At 32.1% G+C, this 23,979-nt stretch overlaps 1 protein-coding gene across 1 annotated transcript; it reads left to right on the forward strand.

Moving 5' to 3' along the window:
* On the forward strand, positions 1 to 23,133 carry LOC143072415 (major facilitator superfamily domain-containing protein 10-like). The gene is made up of 12 exons (XM_076247327.1): positions 1 to 245; positions 2,145 to 2,241; positions 3,535 to 3,638; positions 8,027 to 8,185; positions 9,376 to 9,567; positions 10,569 to 10,665; positions 12,851 to 12,962; positions 13,844 to 13,899; positions 16,520 to 16,572; positions 20,164 to 20,254; positions 21,298 to 21,435; positions 22,914 to 23,133. Exons 1-12 carry the CDS (start codon positions 63 to 65, stop codon positions 23,021 to 23,023), a joined length of 1,392 nt encoding a protein of 463 aa, XP_076103442.1. The 5' UTR covers positions 1 to 62; the 3' UTR covers positions 23,024 to 23,133.
* The last annotated feature ends 846 nt before the right edge of the window (positions 23,134 to 23,979 follow it).

Below are 23,979 nucleotides of genomic sequence, written 5' to 3' on the forward strand. Positions count from 1 at the left end.
AGATTTAAAATAAAAGTTGCGATCATCAATGGTCCTAGAATTTTAAGAACTGAAAAGCAAATATGAAGAAAGAGAAGCAAGAAAATGATGTATCAGAAGTGTTAGCTCAAAAGAAACTTGCCAATAGACGGGAAAACAAGAGGCTATTTGTACTGTTCATTTCACTTGTCCTCGACCTTTTGTCTTTCACCTTAATTTTGCCATTGTTACCCTCCTTGTTGGACTATTATGGTGAACACGACAAGGTAAGATTCATCTTACAAAAAAATGTAAAAATTCAAAATGAATTTAAAATATAATTTATATTAAAGGAATAAGAATACTGATTTATATTCCATTATATAGGCCAATTGATCAGGGATGAACCAAAGATCTAAGGCCATGACGGCTGGCAAAAATAATCTTTCAGATTTCCATCTGCCTGTAGATTATTTTGTTTTAGTACTGTCAATGGGGTTAAAACACTAAATCCCTGGGATTTGTTTTGACTGATTTAAGTCTCTGTAGCTTGATTTTTAGGCAGTAAAGCTGCCTCATGCTAGCACCCTAGATTAGTGTTCTTCCTAACGATGATAAAAAGGCGCCATTTTAATAATCTATCAGGCTAATATGCACTGTATAACTAATCATTGCTGATTGGACACTTTTTTCATCCCCCTTTTTCTGGAATACAAAAATTATGACCAGAATAACCTTAAATGATTTTCAAACGACATAAAATATTTGAAGTTGCACATAGTGATAGCTTGCTGTTCGGTGTAGGCCAATGCTCCGTGTTGAAGACCATAATTTGACCTATAATGGTTTGCTTTTGTAGATTGTGACTAATTGGATGGAGAGTTGTCTCATTGGCACTCATACCACATCTTCTTATATCTATATGTTAGATGATAATATTTTTGAAACAATTATTCTAAAACAAACGTTTGTACATAAAAAAAACAAGTAGTATTAATCCCATGCATGTTATTCACCAATATGATAGTTTAATGTTTATATGATAGTTTAATGTTTATATGATAGTTTAATGTTTATATGATAGTTTGATGTTACCAGTCATGTAAAAAGAACAAACCCCTGACATGAATAGATACATGATTAATGATGTACATGTAACATGACAAGTGATACAGTACATTATCTGCATGAGTACCTTATTATTCAAAAGGTAGATAACTCTGTATAATGTTACAGCCTTCATATTGTTATCAATAATAAACATGCATAGATATATATATAAGTCATAAAAATCATATTTCTGAAGCCATGGAAGCTGAAATAAAGAAAATTTACATGCATCACAATATTTATAGGTCAGTTTTAAGGGAACCACTATTAATAAGTCAATAATATTTAGTAAATGTAGTACAAAGTTTATAATTATAAACATTCAGTGGCACATTTTATTTCATTGCCATGGTGATTATTTTGCCCTGCCTCCTCAATCACGGTTTATTGACTTTGAAACGTTTGCATTATGTTTGTGATTAGGGTCAGTTTAAGGGGAACCATTTCAGGTAAGTCAATGATATTTGGAATTCAGAGTCTAAGCATTGGTAAATGGAGACTGTTTGGTCCCTTCAGTCATGGTCTGTTAACTTTGAAACTTTAACATAATTTATTTGTTAAAGTTTTTGATAAGATCAGTTTAAGGGGTTTTAAGTCAAAGATATGTTCTTTGCAGTTGTTTTAGTATTGTCTTAGAAATCCTTTTTCACTGTTCCTTAAGTCATGGTTCATTGACTTAGAGTTATTTACATGTTAAGGTATTGCTATTTTGATTTCAACATTTGCATTTTTCCATTCAATATATGTGCAACATCTGGAAATTAGTAAACTGGTCTTTCTACTCAGTAAGAGCAAATAATTGTTGACTCGGTGATCATGGTGATAGAATTATGTGTCTGAGAAGTACATTTCTGCTTTCAGCCTTATTTTGTTCCTAGTAAAAATCCAACCTTAAAATTATGGTGCATCTTGTTGGTTTAATATTATACAAATTAGAGAATATACTAAAAATTAGAATCTGAAAGATATATCCTCTGAAAACATTGAAATTGTACATAGTGTACTCATATTTAAGAATGAATGTTTAGCTTGCACATGGAGAAACCTTTTGCTTTATTCTTGCAATTTTTTTTCAGGGAGGACTTTATAAAGTTATAAAGGATTCTGTTACAGGATTTAGAGAGTTTGTTGGAGCACCAGATACTCACAGATGGAATTCTGTACTCTTTGGAGGTATATGTTTTTTTATGCATTAAGTTTTACCCTTTATATCAATCTGTACCTCCCTCTTACAAACATGTCTGAACTTCCATTTATACAATGTACTTTCCAAAATTTGGTTTCCGTGATCTAACTTTAGTTTGCCTCAACTAATTGTTATGAAACTTATGGGTGAACAGTGTCTTTTTTACTTGTTTACACTTGTTTCTTTCATGCAAAATATGCAAATGCAAGCAATAAATCAATTATCTGGTTGTCTGCATATAACTATTGTAAAATATCAGCTGATCGCCACAATATAAAGGTTTTTGAACTTATAAAAAAGAAGATGTGGTATGATTGCCAATGAGACAACTGTCCACAAGGGACCAAATGACACAGAAATTAACAACTATGGTCACCATACAGCCTTCAACAATGAGCAAAGGCCATACCGCATAGTCACCTATAAAAGGCCTTGAAATGACATTGTAAAACAATACAAACTAGAAGACTACTGGCCTAATTTATGTACAAAAAATGAATGAAAAACAAATATGTAACACATAAACAAACGACAACCACTGAATTACAGACTCCTGACTTAGGACAGGCACATACATACAGAATGTGGCAGGGTTAAACATGTTAGCAGGATCCCATCCCTCCCCTATTACCTGGTACAATTTATAAGAACGAACTATAAAAATCCGTTGAAAAAGTTTAACTCATCAGATGGATAGAAATACAAATACTACAAATACAAGTTGATGTGTCTGTGAACTTGTTCTCTTTGCTCACTCAACAAAAATCTTCATATTGTGATTCTCAGCTGATTATATATTATTATGTTTATCCTTTTCCTGACCTGTTGATTAATTTCATTTAATCAATGTGTGGTTCTTTTGATTTCATTGGTCATCATTTAGATAATGACTTCAAGTTTTCTTGCTTTTCTCTGAATTTCCTATTGTGACGTCATGAAAAAAGGCGACCATGTCTGGTGACCACACATCATGATTGAAAGAACACATCTTTTTGTAGATTGTCCTTGAAGAAGGATTGAGTTTGTCTGCATGTGTCTTTTAAAAATCATTATAGAAACAGATTCCACCCAATAAACTTATGCCATACATTATTTATCCACTCACAGAGAGCCTGGTATTTTAAATTTGTAAAATTTACCTTGTCTCGATTGGATAAATATTGTTTTACACTCCATACATAGTTGGAATCTATATATATCAATTTTCAGACAACCTGATAATCGATACATATCATTTCAATATTATATTTGTAAATTATACTTCCATTTCTTAATTTCAGGTGTCATTGGAAGCCTTTTTTCCTTCCTTCAGTTTTTAGCCTCCCCTATAGTTGGTGCAACATCAGATGTGTATGGAAGAAAGCCTGTTTTATTGCTATCTTTGGTTAGTGATTTATGTTTCAATGTTATAGATATCAAATAATACAATATAGCCATGTTAACATGATAAACCTTTTCAGTATTAAAATTGTTGTCTCACCTCAACAAAACTTTCAAGGCAAGACTAGGAAGTGCTGGCAATGTTGACCCTAGTATCAATGTTAGTGATTAAGTAAGTTAAAAACACTGATGGGTCATCAGTTGTACTTTGTACATATGAATTACAATTGGTACAATCTCATTTCAATTTGTCATTTCTTCACCGAACAATCTTAGTCATATAGTCTATAGGCTTTGATACTTTTGCTGAGTTTAAATGTTAAATTTGTGATTTGAGAACCACTTATGGTACATTTTTTTGTAAGTCAAAACATAGTGTTATTAACTGACTGTGTCTATATTGGCCCTGATATAAACTTGAGGATAGCTGTGTTGACCTTGAACTTGAAGATAATTATATTTTATATTAGTTTAACCCTTGTTCTTCTATACATTTTTATGATTGTCCCAAATTAGTTTCAATTCAATAAATTTAGTTTACCTCAACCAATGTAATGGAACTTATCAACAATTCTTGTTAGGACCAAACACAGATCAACTTCAAATCTGTGTGGCATCACTTTCACCCTTCTTTACTTGCAAGTCAATAATTCAACCTTTTTGAATCTGTATTCATGTGACCCCCCAATTTAACCTCTTAGCTGTATGGAGATAGGTTATGCATGTGCTTGGCGTGTTTAGCTTTTCAAAGGAAAAGAATGTTTACATTGAAAGTGCAACTAGGGTAAAATATTTGTTGACTGATTTGAAACACAAGTTCATTCGTAACATCAAAGCTATGGTACATATTTTATGCCCCCTCTTCTAAGCAAAGGGGTCATTAAGTGTTACCCTTATCCAGGCATACCTATTAGGTCCCAAAATTTAGTTTACCTCAACCAAATGTTATGAAACTTAAACACAATGGTTATAACCATTAAAAGTAAAACTACAAAAAAACTGAAATCCGAGGAAAATTCATAAAGGAAATTAAAGTCCCTAGTCAGTGTTCTCCCCAGGATTTTTGGATAGCGCTGTGGTAAGCGCGTGATTTTCGACAATTCTCAGTAACTTTGTCGCGGCGCGCGGTTGGTTTGTAATTGATTTGTTATGTGTTTTTCTTATATAATGCTATTGATGTTTTCTCTTGTAATGATGTCCTCATCATGCTCATGGAAGTTACCCCTTTGTTTGCTAATGTTATTGTCTGGATATAGACATGATAGAAGAAAAGTCTTTTTGTCTCCATTGTAAATACATATAATCCTCATATCATCTGTCTATAAAACCCAAGGAGAAGTCTTTTCCATGGTGGGTCTATACCAGACTGCCTAGATGTGAAGATTTCTTATCACTAACAGGTGATGTTGCAGAACATGTAGGACCAACAATAAAGTCATTGTCAGCTTCTGTGAGAAAGTTTTCTATGACAAGATTGGTATTTTTTACATTTACTTTTATTAACATTTCTAGCAAAGTACAACTTTTCAATAAAAATGAGTATAGTATTTCAAAGGAAGAAATGAAATTGACCTTTTAATAATATTCAAATCTTATCAAAGACTTGCTTAAAAAAAGGCTAACCTATTCCAATTATGAATATGAAAGAAATCCTTTAAAAATATTTTAAAGAGATTTTTTTATTTCAAAGGTGAATTACCAATCAAATACATTATGTATGCCAATTGAAACAACTACCACCTTTAAAGGTTTTGTTTGATAATTTTATAAACATTTGAATACATGCCACCAGATAAGTTTGTCAAGATTTGACAATACTTCTTTTAGGTCTTTCCCTCCCAAATTATCTCCCTTACTGGCTGACATAACTTCCTGTTTACACCTGTGTCTTTTTTTTTTAGCATTAAATACTATTCCTTATCCAAGCCATCCTCTGTTTACATTAAATTTAAAGCAATATTTAATTAAGATATATTGATGATTGGTTGACAAATATCGATATTATATATATATTTACACAAAATTTTCGTTTTGTTTTATTCCCTTATCCATTTGAAAAAGAGCCATGTATGGTCAAGTAATCGTAAAATACGGGCTTATAATGAATCCCTTGATAACAGGGATGCTTCTTTCAAGCAATACAGGTTCGACAGTTCGGTTGTAAACGCAAAAAAAGTAATGATATAATCGTAGATGGTTCAAAAAATGGTCGAGACAACGTTGTCAGAGAAGGGGGTAAAACTTCCCTTATATAATATAGAAATGAACTTTTCAGCACCCGAGACATGTATTATATGTCTCTGTTAGCACTGTCCGTTCCTTTCATACGTTTCGGGATCTTTATAAAGCTAAAAAATGTAGCAGTGTTCTGTTAACCTTACGACGTTTAACTTGGCTTCACCCAAGCTGGACATCGAGAAAGTGAATTTCTCAAGTCTAGTATCAGCTTGGGGTTTGTTTTTCTAATCATATCCTCTTAATTGTTTTCATAGGGTAAAATTCATTACTGTAGAATTGCTGATTAAACAGGTATTAGTTCGATTGGGTGATAATTAATACTTCAAAGACTAGCTCATTGAAGCCAGTTTGATCGTTGTTAAAATCAGTGTTTGTTCAAAGTTCGTTAAACAAGTTTGTGAATGTCGTTGGGAAATGCGGTCAATTTATTTGTTCTCATTTCATTCATATATGCCTCTATATATTCATTAAATAGATGTCAATGTTGAAATCTTTGTTTATTTTGATCTCTCAACGACGCCATTTTGTAAAATTTATTAGACTGGTCCCGCGGAGTTACTTTAATACAACGGAAATAATTCTTTCAAAAATCGTTAACCAGTCAATCACGTGACCCGAAAAGAAAAATAAGCGGGAAATTTTAAAAAATACGAAAAAAAATATAGCGACTCGGTTGAACGGGATAGCGACGCGGTCAGTGCAATAGGACAGCGGGAAATTGAAATAGCGCTGAAAATCGCGGCGCTAAAACGGCCTGGGGAGAACACTGTCCCTAGTCAAATGGCAAAATCAAAAGCTCAAACATCAAAAGAATGGATAACAACGTCATATTCTTAATCACTATAAAACAAACAAATGAGTAATAAAGACGCACAAAATGGCATACAGACCAAGCATATTAGCAAAAATTAAAGACAAGAATACACAAATATACCATAGTGCAATAACACAATGACGGGATGTATAAGTACAGAGCCACGTCATATATGTATCAAAGTAACATAAAAAGGCATATTGACATAGCACATTAGCAAAAATGAAAGACAAGAATACAAAAATGTTTTACAATAGCACAATAAGGGGATGTATAAGTACTGAGCCATGTTATATGTAACAAGAAACACCAATAGGCATATAGACAAAGCACATTAGTAAAAAAAAAAAAAAGAAGACAAGAATACGAAAATTATCATAGAACAATAACACAATGACGGGATGTACAAGTACCAAGCCATGTCAAATTGATATCAATAAAAACAGAGTAAACAGTAAAAGTAATATTCAAAGAGAAAAATAGAAAAGTATAATACATTATTAAGAGTTTTAACAATGTCAATACCAAGAATCTATACTTCTAGACCATTGTGTATTATTTGTGAAGTGGATACGGAATAGGCCAAGTAGGCTTTTCTCATAACTTAGCATCTACCATCTGTTGTCCACTCACTCAGGTCAATTAACTTTTACAAAAATTTTCTCCTCTGAAGCTTCTTGGTCAAATTTAACCAAACTTGGTCTTTATCATCATTGGGGCATTTAGTTTTAAAAATATGTTAGATGTCGACCCTTCTAGTCAATTAAGATTGCAAACATGGCGACCTAAATTTGTGTTAACTTAATGTTATGAAACGTATACAGAATGCTTATTACAACAAATCTCAGATCAAGTGCACTGCGCAAATTTGGGTTGCATCGCTTTTTCAGTTCTTGAGTTATGTCCCTTGATGAGTTATGCTACTTATGAATTATTAATTGGAATATAAAATAAGTGCAATGTGGGAGACATTGGAAATTTGTTCTTATATTTCTAATGGGATATCAGTTGAACAAAGGTAAACCAAGTGGACTACATCCATATTACTGACATATAAAACTATTTATGTCTTATATATCTTGACTGAAATAAAAGAAAAAAAGATATCTAAGACACTGTAAGAGAAGCCTTAAATGTATAGCAAATTAAAGCCCATGATTTATATATTGTATGCTTATCATCAAGATCATGCTTATCGTGTGCTATAAATGTAGAAAGTGTTGTATGAAGCCTGAAGAACTTTGGTAATATTTGAAATGATTAAACATTTCAAAGCTGCAAATGAAAATTTTGTATTGTTTGAAAGATATTGTTTATTGATTGTTAATTTATTTTTGTAGGCAGGTGTTGCAGGATCATATGCATTGTGGGCAGTATCACATAACTTTACGTTGTTTGTATTGGCTAGAATTATAGGAGGATTAAGTAAAGGGAACGTCAGTTTAGCCACTGCTATTGTTGCTGATATTTTACCCCAAGAAAAACGGGGCAAAGGAATGGTAAATATAAGTGTTTACTTAGGGAGCTACCATTTGATTTTTAGGGGGGTGGGGGCTAGGATGAAATTTGAGAGGAGTTTTGAGTAAAAAAAAAGGCATAATGAGCAACTATGTAAAAAAAAGGCTGGATGACAATTTATGTGTAAAAAGAAGTGGGGAATAACTAAAAAAAAAGAATGGCAGGAATCGAATAGAGTGAAAATAAAAAGGCAGGACAGAGATTACAACAAAAAAAAAAAATGTAGAACTAACTTTTTCATCCTAGACCTCCCATAAAAGTCAAATGGAAGCTCCAATATTGACTTTTGATACTAGAGCCTGTTTTCCAATATCATGAATATACCACCTAGCAATGGCTAGTACAACATAAGAGAAACCCAGTGTAATTCAACAAGATTTAGATTATCAATCCACCACTTTGCTTATATTCTGAAACTATTATGATATGATGTAAAATATCAGTAAAATGACAAAATGTTATTCAATTAACTTTCATTTAAAATATCTTTAAATAAAAATAAAACCGTACAAATAGATATAGGAAGATGTGGTGTGAGTGCCAATGAGAAACTATATTTAAGCAAAAGAAATTATGATTACCATTAAATATATAGGTGTTCAAGATAATTTATCTGTGTGTATTATCAAATTAAGTTGAGAATTAAAATGTTTTTAAAGATTGTAAAAGGTGTTATATATATGACAAACTTACCTGTAAATGACCTGATATTGATTTTATTACTGTTGCAAAGTAATGCAGACAAGAAATAGAATTGGAAACTGTTGGCACAAGAGATATTTCTAGCTTCCATATTGTGTTAACAGATAAAATAAAAAATCTCAATTTGCACCTTTGTCCCAGATTAATAAAAACCTCACAATAATTCTGAATTTACAGTTCTGTAATAGGCAAAGAAATACAATCTTTTATTGCTTCCAATTTTAAGCATTACTCTGTCTAATATAAAAAAGAAGACGTGGTATGATTGCCAATGAGACAACTGTCCACAAGAGACCAAAATGACACAGAAATTAGCAACTATAGGTCACCATATGGCCTTCAACAATGAGCAAAGCCCATACCACATAGTCAGCTATAAAAGGTCTCGAAATGACAATGTAATACAATTCAACCGAGAAAACTAACAGCCTTATTTATGTATATATAATGCATATTTGTTCTATTTCAGGCTTTAATTGGTATAGCATTTTCCATTGGTTTTGTATTTGGACCATTAATAGGAGCAGGATTCTCAATATGGGCCAGACATCAAGATGGTGCATTTTACGTGGTACCTGCTCTCTTTGCCTTATCTTTAGCTGTGATTGATATTTTATTTGTCTTCATTTTTTTCGAAGAAACACTGCCAGTGGAAAAAAGGGTAAGAGTTGAAGTGAAAGGACAGGATTTTCAATGCTTATTGTAAACTTTTAATATCAATAGAAAAAAGATTTGTATTTCTGGATTTTCCTTCATGGAGAAACCCAAAACCTAAACATTTGAAAGGTGATGATCTTCCATTCAATTTTGACAGTTTTGTGGATTGTCCCAGAATCGATGGACTTAAAGTAAACTGTCAATTTTGCAAATGTTATGCACTTATTGAATTTGTTCAGACTGATTTACTTGAAATTTACCACAATTCTTTTGATATTTACAATGAAAATAATGTGGGGATTAATATACAACCCTGTTTTAATCCTAAACACGAGGGAAATGTTTGTGTTAGTCCCTCTTTTAATTTATCATTATTTTCTCTTGGGAAAGGAAGCTCCTTATGAGTTTAACATGTTTTTTTTCACTTTGTCAATACAGGTTTATGGGACTTTAAACATTTTTATTAAAGGCAATTTATAATATACTACAAATATCCTCTTTCAAGTTTTATCCTGTAAGGCAATTTCATCGACATATAATTGAAAGCCTTCTACAATACTCCAATTCATTCTTGTAACAACAAAATAGTATATATCATTGTATACAGTCTACAAAAAAACGTGAAAATAGTTGAAATGAATAGATAAAAAAGTATCAGATTTTGGAAAAACAGAGGGAAGGTTTGACAAAATTTGTCCTGTCCCCAAGTACCTATAACTTTTGTTACCTTTCCTGAAATTCTCCAGTCATAATCTTTTACAAAAATTCATTCTTACATGATAACAGTTTTATTTTTAACCTAGCTCTAAATGCCTGCAATTTCACGGGTATGTTCTAGTGTCTTTTATTCAATAAGGGTTGTTTTCAAATATTTACATTAACAAGCTTGAATAAAAACATGCACTTTTATCAAGGTTTCTCTATCTATCTATAGCACATTTTTGGTGCATGTATAATTACTTATTTTGAGCAAGGTTGTAAAAGCTTACATTTATATATTTTCAGGCACAATCTATAGCCAATGGATGGCAAGAAAAAGCACATTTAATTAATCCAGTTTCTTTGTTCAAGTTTTCATCTGCAACAAATATGTCACAAAAAGGTAAACAATATTTATTTTTGTATCAATACATTATTTTGCTCAGTTGTTGATATTTCAGGACTCCTTGCATTTAAGGTAGATAATAGGTGTATACTTTTTGAGATAGAATTTTCTTATACTTTGCCAAAATGAAGACTTTACTATCATGACTATGCTTTTTTCAAAAATTGAATAAAAAGTATGGGTCACCATGCTTTTTACCGAGCTATGAGTCGTTGAAAATTGACCTGAAAAAAACAGATTTGTGTGTATAAATAAAAATCTATGAAATAGAATTTGGAAATAAATTGTGAGAAGATAGGTTTTTATACGACCGCAAAAATTGAAAATTGTTTGGTCCTGTATTGGTATGACGTTGGCATCGGCGGCGTCATCGCCCGGCTTCGTCTTCATCGTTGTCAGCATCCAAAGACTTTTGGTTTTCGCACTATAACTTTAGTTTAAGTAAATAGAAATCTATGAAATTTTGACAAAAGGTTTATGACCACAAAAGGAAGGTTGGGATTGATTTTAGGAGTTTTGGTCCACAAAGTTAGGAATTAATGGCCAAAAAAGGGCCCAAATAAGCATTATTCTTGGTTTTCACACAATAACTTTAGTATAAGTGAATAGAAATCAATGAAATTTAAACACAAGGTTTATGAAAACAAAAGGAAGGTTGGGATTGATTTTGGGAGTTGAGGTCCCAACAGTTTAGGAATTAGGGGCCAAAAAGGGGCCCACATAAGCATTTTTCTTGGTTTTCGCACCATAACTTTAGTATGAAATTTTGACAAAAGGTTTATGACCACAAAAGGAAGGTTGGGATTGATTTTAGGAGTTTTGGTCCACAAAGTTAGGAATTAAGGGCCAAAAAAGGGCCCAAATAAGCATTATTCTTGGTTTTCACACAATAACTTTAGTATAAGTGAATAGAAATCTATGAAATTTAAACACAAGGTTTATGACCATAAAAGTAATGTTAGGATTGTTTTTGGGAGTTTTGGTCCCAACAGTTTTGGAAAAAGGGGCCCAAAGGGTCCAAAATTAAACTTTGTTTGATTTCATCAAAAATTGAATAATTGGGATCTTTGATATGCCGAATCTAACTGTGTATGTAGATTCTTAATTTTTGGTCCCGTTTTCAAATTGGTCTACATTAAGGTCAAAAGGGTCAAAGGTTTGATTTTAACAAAAATTGAATTCTTGGGGTTCTTTGATATGCTGAATCTAAACATGTTCTTAGATTTTTGATTATTGGCCCAGTTTTCAAGTTGGTCTAAACTTTGTTTGATTTTAACTAAAATTGTATATATGGGATCTTTGATATACGGTATGCTTAATCTAACCATGTATTTAGATTTTTGATGTTTGGGCCCAGTTATCAGATTGGTCCACATTGAGGTCTCAAGGGTCCAAAATTGAACTTTATTTGATTTCACCAAAAATTGAATTCTTGGGGTTATTGGATATGCTGAATCTAACCATGTATTTAGATTTTTGATATTGGACCATAATAGGTAATGTCCAATTTAAAATTTAAAGTTTTTAAGTAAGTTCTTAGACCACATTCATTATGTGTCAGAAACCTGTGTTGTGTCAACTATTTAATCACAATCCAAATTCAGAGCTGTATCAAGCTTGAATGTTGTGTCCATACTTGCCCCATTGTTCAGGGTTCAAATTCTGTGTTTGTATAAAGCTGCGCCCTGCGGAGCATATGGTATAATATGTTTTGAGAAAACAGAAAGAAAAAATGGTTCACCGAAATTGTTTTCTTTTTGCAGTCGTATCTGCATTTATTTTATTTTAATATTGATGAAAATTTAATGTTTGACTAAATTTAAGCAAGCACCTTAATGATTTTTTATCTGTTGTCTAATTTATCATGAATTTCAGTGATAAGTTAAGTATCTTTTGTTGGTTCTAAGTGTCTACTGTCCCAGTTTCTACTGTTGAGAATACAGTTATAAAATTGCACAGGGCAGAGAAGCGATCATGTTTCTTGAAAGAAAAGTAGAAAAATACTTTTTTAGACAAAACATGGCCAGTGTTGGTGATTTTGAAAGCAAGAACAAATTCTCAGTTTTCATATGTATATAACAGTGTAAAATAAAGATATAATGTCAGTATTTTTTAATCAATTTATGTATACGTTTATATACAATTCCATTTATTTATATATATATATATTTTCTCCTTTCAGATAACCAATCAATGCAGAGAATTGGTGTAATATACTTCCTGTACCTATTTTTTTACTCTGGACTGGAATTTACATTGACATTCCTTACTCATAACAGATTACATTATGATAGGTAAATTAAAATTAACACTAAACAATTATTATTAAAACATTTTACATTGTATTACATCATATCTAATTTTAGAGAACTATTAATCATATCCAATGTTATTATAAAGAGTGTTTTCCACACTTTTTGTCATCATGCTTGAAGATATTGATTGATAACTGGTATATAGTTTTTCATGACAAGTTCCGAATCAAGTTTAAATTGTTGTTTTGGTCGGAAAATTTTCTGCATGTTATGGTCCGTGGACTTGAAAAATTCACTCAAGACATATAATCAATTATTCACACTGTTTTTAGTCATGCTTAAATATAATGACTTGATATTTACTTTTTGTTTACACCATGACAAGTTATAGAACAAGTAAGCATTTTGTTCCAGTATAATGTAATTTTTACCCGATAGGGGACTATGTATTGCCATGCAATACTCTCAGAATGCTTGTCTATTTGGGGATATACAGCGGGCATGTGGCTGCAAAACAGTGTGTTCATTAACATTTAAACACTTTGAGGATATTAAATTAAGATATGTGGTTCATGTGACTTAATGAAGGTCAAGTTCAATTTTCATGATTTTAGCTTTTCTCATTGTTAATCTTTTGACCTTTTAGTTGGTAAGTTATACTTATTGTATGTGTGATTGAGTATTTCCCTTTGAACATAAATTGTGGTTTGTAAATATCATTTTCATTAGATAATTAGATAATAATCTATTTTTATTAAAGAATATATATATTCTTGGATTATCAGATTTATCCAATCGAGATAGTTTAAATTATCAATTTTAAAGTCAGAAGCCTTGGCGAGGACAAATGCCAACATTTAAACTAAATCCAGTCATATAACTTAATAAGGCTGAATTATAAAGATATTCTTCAATTTCAGTATGCAGCAGGGGAAGATGTTTTTCTTTATAGGAGCTGTGATGACGTTAGTTCAAGGTAACAATCCATGTCTTTTTCATTGGTTACAGTTTAGTAAATAATGGAAATAAAAAGGTTTTGTATATTACTTCTGACACAAAATGCATACACTCACTTGCAGGGGTCGAAATTATTGCTGGTCCGGTGGTCCGGGACCAGTAGAATGTGCGTCAGTAGATTTTGTCAGCTGGTGGTCCGGCGGACCAGTAGAAATTTGTCGATAAAAAACACTGATTGCATTGTTTGTTTACAAAACAATTTACCTGTAAAATCAATTACACGGTACTTGGGGGTATTACAATTGATCAAATTAATTAATATCTCGGGTGAGCGTCCTTTATAACAATATAAAATGAAGAAATTTTTGGAAGGAGTTAAACCGCCGGACAAAAATTTAGAATAAGTGAAAATCAAACGGAAGATCCAAATAAAGTATATGAAATTGACAAAAGGAAACGCAAATACCAAAAATCATGGGAAAAAGATCACGAATCACAGGCACTTGTTTCTGTCCATACGAAGGTCGACTATCCATATAAATAGAAGTATGGATAGTCGACCTTCGTACGGACAGAAACAAGTGCCTGTGTCGCATATGGTTGATCGGAATTTAATGAACTGTACATCATGTGAAAAATTTGCAGTGACAACCCTACATAGGAAATGTATTTTCGTAACTGGATTGTCAAATTTCAAATTTGATTCTGTACTTGCTCATGAGCAATTAGAACAGCACAAAAAAATCTGATTTTGATGATAAAGAAAATCATTGAGATTATCAAAGCCTTTATCAAAATCAGAATCAAGACTATCCATTTGTTCCTGTCTAACTTATGAAAACGAAAGCATCAAAATAATATTAAGCATCTATCGTTTATATTTATTTTAGTGTTTGTCAAATGAATGACATATTTGCAGGACCAGTAGATTTGGAGTCGGACCAGTAGAGTTTTCAGTCCACTGGTCCGGCTGGCCAGTACACAAAAAAAGCTTAAATTCGACCCCTGCTTATTTGTCAAAAGTAAAAGCCACAGTACTATGTTCTTCATCAAAAGGTCCTATTTAAGAGTTCAATAGGCAAATTATTTGATTAGATTGCACATTTGTTTTGAGTTACGTCCCTTGATTGTAATAGATGTGTTCGTCATAGCTCCTACTATAATAGATTTTTTCAAACTTTATTTGAATAATACTGTGCTGGATATCCTTCTTTTGGATATTTCTAAACTCTGTTTGGAGTTTTTGTGAGATTTTCCTTTCATTTCAACATATAAACTTTAAACAAAGTGATTGAAAAAACTTAACATTACACAACCATTAATTAAAACAGCTCGTGCCAGAGTTTGTAATTAAAAAATAATCCTAGAGACTCTTTTATCTCATGTTTATGCAATATTTGCAACAATAACCCCAACTTATTAGAACAATTGAGAATGCAACATTTTATAAAAGCAAAAGGTAGAGCAGACTTTTCTTTTGCTTCTGCGGTCTTAAAAAAGCATATTCAACCAAAATAAAAAAAGGTGAACCTCTGGTACAAAAGCTTGGACTAGATAGTTTTGTTCTCAGGCTCGCCTCAGTCGGAGAGTAGTCTGATGACTTGAAAGAATCCTTAAGGAGGCTGGAGGGTTCAAAAAATTCAGCAAAAATTGAAACTTTTATTTTCATTACAAATTTTATTTATTATTTAAGTGTTACTTTATGATATGGTACAAAAATCAACCCAAAAAAATCAATTCTTTTTGGGCCCAGATGATTTTTTAAATGTTTATATCATTTAAAAGTCACTTTGTTAAAAAAAAATGCCATTTTTTTAGTATTAGAATTTAATCTTATTTTTTTTTACTTAAGCAATTTCTGTTATTTAGTTCTTTTTCTATTTCGATAAAACCTTTTTTTCTCCGATTAGTTCAACAGAAAAAGAGTACCTTAACAAAAATGCATGCTTTTTTTAAAGGCAGATTGTAAGCTTAATGACAATGACCCCATATTTTTATTTTATTTTTCTATTAAGTATTGAATAAAGTTTATTTAAAGAAAAAAATGCAGTGAAATCCTATATTTTAAAAAAAAAACCCTTAAAGTAAGCAGCAAATCCTCTGGTAAAAATAATTCATAGCTGGATGTAAACGTGGTTTCATCTACTCCTGTAGAAATACCTGTTTCGTGTATGCGAGAAACTATTATTAAAATCAAAAGTTCTTTTATAGAAATGAAATTGACACATGAAAAAACTATGAAGGGGACAAACAAAAAACTAGACAAACTTGAAACAGAAAATAAATCGATGTATAACAAAATAAACAAGCAGAATGAAAGTTTAATTAACATTCTAAATCAGCTCAATTTATCAAGATCTACTTTTTCACGATTAAAGGAGGAAAAATCCTATTTGGAAAAGACGGTTACTGATATGATGGAAAAACTATGTCAGAGTTCAAAAATACACGAAACAAACAAAAACGCCATTATGGAACTAACCAAAAACTTTTTTTTTAAACTTATATTAGATACATTATTTTGAATGCAAGAGTGATATATTTTTTATGGACTTTCATGTAAAAGTTTGTGCAAAGGAAATGTATTTTAAATCACACCTATATATATTACATTTTACAACACATTTGTATTGTTTCAGGTGGTTATGTAAGAAAGATTAAGTCTGGAACAGAAGTCAGAACAGCAACAATGGTAAATATTTAATACACATAAAGATGTACTATCAATTGAATAAGTTTAAAAATATAAAATTAAGGAGATAAGATATGATTATCAATGAGACAACTATCCACCAGAGACCAAAGAGTGAACATGTGAACAACTATAGAGCACCTCATAGCCTTCAACAATGAGCAAAGCCCATACTCTATATTAAGCTATAAAATGTGAAACAATTAAAAAAGAGGAACTACATATGGCCTTATTTATGCTTAAAATAATAAACAAAAAACAAATATGGGAAACAGCCACCAATGACAACAATCATGACAATGGACTCTTGACTTGGGACAGACAGAAAGAATATGGTGAGGTTTAGCATGCTCAGTTAAGGTAGCACGATACAAAGATTTTATAATCCAACTCCTAAGTTTTAAAATGCTGTAACTTTCTTAATAATGCTTGAAAATTTATAAAGTGGTAGTTTTGGATAGCTTACAGATTACTTTTTCAAATTAATGCAATGTTAGTATGATGCAACAATTATGTAACCAATTATAATGTTAACTGTGTCTAAAATATTTTCACCAAATTTCCACTTTCAAATGAAATTGGCTTCTGCATAGGTATCCCTAGAGGGTTGATTTTATTATATGTTGTTCCTATGGCCATTATCTACAAAAGGGTGTCTCAGATTTCAGATAGAATGTATAGAACAAATTTTACACCTAATTAAACTTTATCTTCTTTTATTTGGTTAGGATGTTTACACTAATTAGAGATTTATGAGAGAATGGAATACCGTAGAGACAATCTGAGACACGCTTTTGAAGCCCATGATGTGTTGATTAAGATTTCGTTAAAATTTTCTGTTTAGTTAAAGAGATGATAGAGCTAAATTCATTCAAGTGAACTTACCCAGATTTTGCCACTAATTACATAATAATTGATTACATAATGATTGCATAATAAAAATATTGAATTCATTTAAAAGATTAATCTTTTATCTATCTATATATACCTCTTTTATTATTTTCTATGCATTCATAAGTAAGTTACAGCATTTCAAAGGTTAGTGATTGAAAGTAAAAAAATCTTTGTATTGTGCTACCTTAACCTACAACAGTGGTGTAACAGCAAAACTGTTAAAACCAGTTGGAAAAGTAATTCACTTAATAAACCAGCAGAAACAAAAACACCGATAACACCAAGTACTGCATTCCACTACAAGTAGTAAAGATCCAGTGCTATAAAATTAAAAAAGCACTTACAGTAAGTGATAGACACACACGGTCTTCAGTAATGATCACAGTAAGTGATAGACACACAAGGTCTTCAGTAATGATCACAGGACAATGAAATAATCATATTATATATATATATGGCTCTTTTATCTTGTAAAGGGTGGAGATCCCAACCCCTAAACCATATATATTCTTAAATGGGACAATAAAGCAAATCAAATGTAGTGGGAGTACCTTGAAGTCACTCCCACCCCTTCATGTTTGAGAACTTGTGAATGGTGGAGATCCCCACCCCCTTAACCTTATATATTCATGTATAGGACAAAAAAACAAATCAAATGAAATATAGGGGAAGACCACAGGGGTCACCCCCACCCCCTTCTTTTTATATGACCGCAAACATTTTGTGATTGTATATTAGTATCACTTAGTATTTGTCATTGTCAATGTCGTCCGAAGAAATTTGGTTTCCAGACAATAACTTTAGTATGAGTAAATAAAAATCCATTATATTTAAACACAAAGGTTACTAACCACAAAAGGAAGGTTGGGATTGTTTTTTGATTATGGTCCAAACAGTTAAGGAATAAGGGCCCAAAAAAGGGTCCCAAATAAGCATTTTTCTAGTTTCCAGATAATAACTTCTGAAAAGTTGTATGGATCTCTCTGAAATTATACCATAAGTTCCATACCACAACGGGATGATTAGGATTGACTTTTGAGGGTAATGGGTCAAACCGTTTAGGAATTAGGGGCAAAAAAGGGGGGAAAAGAAGGGTTTCTTGGTTTACTTTAAAAGTGCAATGTTGTGTTTGATTTACCTCCCTTACACTGCTTTTAAATTATGTTTAAAGAAATGTTGTATTGTCTTGATGTGATTAGCTGTCAATTTATTTTTAAAACTTACTGTTTTTAAAATGCTGATTTTTTTGCCAAAATTATGTATGTAATTTCTATTTTAAGACTATTATAATGTTTTCAAATGGGTAATTATGGTTGCAAACTCCATAGGAAATTTGAATTGAGATTATAACCATATCTTGAGGGGAAAATATTATTTTTTGGGGAAAAAAAGGGAGGGTAAAAAAAAAGTTTTGGGGGGATCAACAGCATGGTGTATTGCACAAAAGCAAAAAATTGAATATAAATTCAAATCATATAAACGATTCTAGATTCTTTGACTACAGTTATTCTATGTCAGAAACCTATAATGTGTCGAAAGTTTAATTACAGTTCAAATTCAGACCTGTATCATGATCGAATATTGTGTCCATTTTTGCCCCAACAGTTTAGGGTTGGACCTCTGTGGTTGTATCCAGCTGCGCTCTACTTCGCAATTTAGAGATTCCCACCCTGAAACCATATATTTTCTTGTATGGGAAAAAAAGGCAATATAGGGGAAGTCCCTGGGGGTCACCCCTATAGCCCCTCATGTTTGAAAACTTTGAAACTGAGGAGATCCCTACCCCTAAACCATATATATTCCTGTTCTTCATTTCAAGAAGATTTGAATGACATACAGGGTCAATATCTAGGTATCACTTACACATATCACTTCACAAGACCAAATCAATTTGTACTTGGGAATATAGAATTATGGGAGCTTTGTTTGGGAGACTTTGTAACAGCATCATGTTACAATTATTTCTTGTTGGTATTTAGTTTTATCATGACAAATAACAGACCAAGTTCTAATTTTGTTTTGGCCTGATGATTTAGTGCAGAGTTATGGTCCTTGGACTTGTAAAATTCACTATAATAATCTATTTCCACTAAATTTTTTTGTCACTGAAGATATTGACTTGATATTTGTTATATAGTTTACACCATGACAAGTTATAGATCAAGTTAGCATTTTGTTTTAGTACAATATTAATTTTAAACTGGTATGGGACTGTATTGTATTAGTTTGAAGGGATTTACTTGTGATATATAGATCCATGATATTTTGTATGAAGTTGCATTGCTATCAGTTCATATCAGTTTGATGAAGTGGACTGTTTCAAGGCCCTATCCATTGGTTATAATCCAGCAACTGAAATCGTAAACCATGTTGCTGTCCATCAGATTGTCTTTTTTTTAATTTTATGCCGACAGGCTAGACATTTCTCTGTGTCAACAGTTTATTAGGAATATAAAGAACTTATATCATTTCTGTAAAAAAGATCAGTTTTTATATAAGAACCAGAGTGAGGTGTAAAATGTTTATTCCAAAGAAAGCTTAAAGGAAGCCCCACATTATCATCATTATTATGATTGTCTGTATGAAAATTGTTAGCAGTGTTTTGTATTTATGATAACTAGAGTTTTCTAAATTATTATTTTTGATTGTTTTATGACAGGGAATGATTTAACTGATTGTCTAGTATTTTTATTACAGGGAATGACTTTACTTATACCAGCCTTTATTATTATGGCTTTTGCATACACAGCAAGTGTCATGTACACTGGCCTTTTTCTCTTTGCCTTTGGTAAGTGATAAGATAAAGAACCTGATCTTACAATAAGGCAGGTAAACTCCAAACTTTAGGATTATCAAAATGTTCAATATGAAATAAGGTATAGCCAATTCAATGAGACAACTATCCACTAGAGACCAAGGAGAAAAAACATATGGTATATGACAAAATTAAACAGAAAGCAACATCCTGATTTATTACATAACAAAACAAAATTGATTTAAGGCAACCAATGAAAAAACCCTGAGTTTCAACCTCTTTACGTAATTAAGAATAGGCACACAATTTTTGGTCAGTTTTTATGTTTTTCCCCAAAAACTTCAAAACGGTTTTATTAAATATGTAGAAATAAATGATCAGATACTCACTTATTGTAAGTCAGTGATATTTGGTATGTGATTGTATAGGCATTGGTTCATCTCATTTCATGATGGAGATTATTTTGCAAGCTCAGTCATGATCTATTGACTTTGTTAATTTTGCATAGAAATAATTACATTAGATGTGTTTTGCATTTTAATACGTTATTCTGATTGGCTAGCTGCACATCACATGTTATTCCGTAAGCAATTGCATCACACAATAAAACTTATCATTCATGATAACACAAGGTCTGACAATAAAGTGCACAGGTGAATGAAATAAAAAATTGATAAAATTTGTGTTCTTATGATCCTAGCTAAAAATGTAATTATAAGTATTGAATGCTTCTTATTGTAACTTCATAGGGTTGTAAAAGCGTTGGCTGTGTGCACATTTTTAGAATGAAAACTTTCCGCGCTTCATACAAAATGTACTTCAGTCAACACTTTTACCATGTTTACACCCCAATGAAGTTACAAAAAGAAGCATTCAATTCTTAAATAAATGTTAAACTTATGCCATTTAGATTTAAACATTTGCATTAAACTATCAAAATTACATACAGGTCAGAGATATCTTTATGACTTTTTATGTCAATAGTATTATTATGTAAGTATTTATATGGCATATTTAAACATTTGAGTGATTAAAGTTTCTTGTAGCCTTTGTTATATTTATCATTGGTGTTACAGCATCAGCAACAGTAGTTCCCTGTTTAACAACTTTGATCTCCCAGTTTGGCAGAACTGACCAAAAAGGTGTTATCATGGGAGTGTTTAGATCCCTTGGAGCTTTAGCTAGAGCACTAGGACCAATTATAACATCCACTAGTAAGTAGACTTTGGGAGTGTTTAGATCCATTGGAGCTTTAGCTAGAGTATTATGACCAATTATAACATCAACTAGAGTGTAGACTTTGGGAGTGTTTAGATCCCTTGGAGCTTTAGCTAGAGCATTAGGACCAATTATAACATCCACTAGTAAGTAGACTTTGGGAGTGTTTAGATCCCCTGGAGCTTTAGCTAGAGCATTATGACCAATTATAACATCCACTAGTAAGCAGACTTTGGGAGTGTTTAGATCCCTTGGAGCTTTAGCTAGAGCATTAGGACCAATTATAACATCCACTAGTAAGTAGACTTTGGGAGTGTTTAGATCCCTTGGAGCTTTAGCTAGAGCATTAGGACCAATTATAACATCAACAAGTAAGTAGACTTTGGGAGTGTTTAGATCCCTTGGAGCTTTAAGCTAGAGCATTATGACCAATTAAAACATCCACTAGTAAGCAGACTTTGGGAGTGTTTAGATCCCTTGGAGCTTTAGCTAGAGCATTAGGACCAATTATAACATCAACAAGTAAGTAGACTTTGAGAGTGTTTAGATCCCTTGGAGCTTTAGCTAGAGCATTAGGACCAATTATAACATCCACTAGTAAGTAGACTTTGGGAGTGTTTAGATCCCTTGGAGCTTTAAGCTAGAGCATTAGGACCAATTATAACATCCACTAGTAAGTAGACTTGGGGAGTGTTTAGATCCCTTGGAGCTTTAAGCTAGAGCATTAGGACCAACTATAACATCCACTAGTAAGTAGACTTGGGGAGTGTTTAGATCCCTTGGAGCTTTAGCTAGAGCATTAGGACCAATTATAACATCAACTAGTAAGTCAGTTAACGTTATAATAAGGACAAAACAGGGATGTATTTTACTTGTTGTTAAATTGAGTTAAAAGACATTGACTTTCGTTATGTGAATGGATCTCTCTGAAGTTTTACCTGAAAGAACAATACTAAAAAAAGAAGGTTGGGATTGTTTTGGGGGTTATGGTACCAACATTTGGTATTGGGGCCAAAACAAGTTTTTTTTATAGTTTCTGGACAATAACTTGTGTGTAAGTGTTGTAACATGTAATCGGGCGGGACGCTTTATTTTGTTTATCCTCGGGTTCGTACCAGTTTCCTGGGATTTGAAAAGCAATTCACTTTTCAAATCTAAAGTCAATAAAAAGTTTACGCTATCACTACAAAATATAAAACAAATACTATATAAAACGAATTTCAACACCTATTTTAACTTTACACAAACCTAGTAAATTGAAACAGTTTAACAAAACCCTTGCAAAAATTATCAATTAGCAAGGTTCACATTGGCAAAATTATCAGTTGACTTCCTATTAGAGTTATTGCCCTTTGATGATGACGTTTACCAATTTTTTGCATTTTTGTCTTGCATCTTGAAAATTATAATAGAATGAGCATTTGGTTTTAACTTATCTTAATTATTTTTCTCTACATTACAATTTTTTTTGCAGTCTACTGGAGTTTGGGGGAAAAGGTGTGTTACATTTTTGGTGCAGTTTGTCTTCTGTGTCCACTGCTTATGTTGAGGATGGTTATGACCACAACAAAGAAGAATGTATGATAGGAGAGTGAAAATCTTGTACCATTTATCAACAAAAAACATCTATGCAACAAAAAGCCTTGTGATATTTTTACAGAAAATATAATTTTATGAATAAATATTAAAAGATATCTGAATTCTATTAATTTTTAGCTCACCTGACCTTAAAGACCAGATGAGATTAATGCCATCCCTTTGCAGTCAATCATCTGTCTGTCATTGGTGTACACTTTTTAATGATTCTTCAGTAATAGAGTACTGTACAACTATGGTATGCCCCCAGCAAAGTGAAGGGGTTATTTAGTTTCACCCCTGACTGCCACAACCTCCCAAAATTGGTTTACATTCTGTAACTTTGATTTGCCGCAACCATATGTTATGAAACTTATACACAATGCTAAATACCACAAAACACAGATCAAGTTTGAATTTTGGTGGTGTCGCTCTAACCTTTCTTGAGTTGTTCCCCTTTAAAATTGAAAACAAATATGAGTTTTTCGTTTTGGTTCCCTAACTTCAATTGGCCTAAACCAAATGTTATGAAACTTAAACACACTGCTCATTACCACAAAACACAGGTGTAGTTTTAATTATGGTGGCCTCACTGGAACCATTTTAGAATTATGCTCTTTTAAAGATAGAAAAAATGCATTGTCTTACTTAGGTTTGACTGAACCAAATATTATTAATGCTCATCACCACAAAACACAGATCATGTTTAGTGGCCTCACTTTAACAGGGGGAGAGGGGGCATCTGTATTGCATGGACACACTCCACATTTATAAGGATTTCATCTATGGCCATCGTGAAACCTGTTTAAATGAACAGCAGGTCAAAGTTTATCTGACAGGGTTTAAATGATCAGCAGGTCAAAGTTTATATGACAGGGTTTAAATGATCAGCAGGTCAAAGTTTATCTGACAGGGTTTAAATGATCAGCAGGTTAAAGTTTATCTGACAGGGTTTAAATGAACAG

This window comes from Mytilus galloprovincialis, chromosome 4 (assembly GCF_965363235.1).
Source record: "Mytilus galloprovincialis chromosome 4, xbMytGall1.hap1.1, whole genome shotgun sequence".
NCBI lineage: Eukaryota > Metazoa > Mollusca > Bivalvia > Mytilida > Mytilidae > Mytilus > Mytilus galloprovincialis.

Bases quoted from the DNA above. Each gene is read 5' to 3' on its own strand.
- LOC143072415 (XM_076247327.1), top strand. From the start codon at position 63: ATGAAGAAAGAGAAGCAAGAAAATGATGTATCAGAAGTGTTAGCTCAA. The intron at 246-2,144 runs GTAAGATTCATC...ATTTTTTTTCAG, and splicing joins ATTATGGTGAACACGACAAG to GGAGGACTTTATAAAGTTAT. The intron at 2,242-3,534 runs GTATATGTTTTT...TCTTAATTTCAG, and splicing joins GAATTCTGTACTCTTTGGAG to GTGTCATTGGAAGCCTTTTT.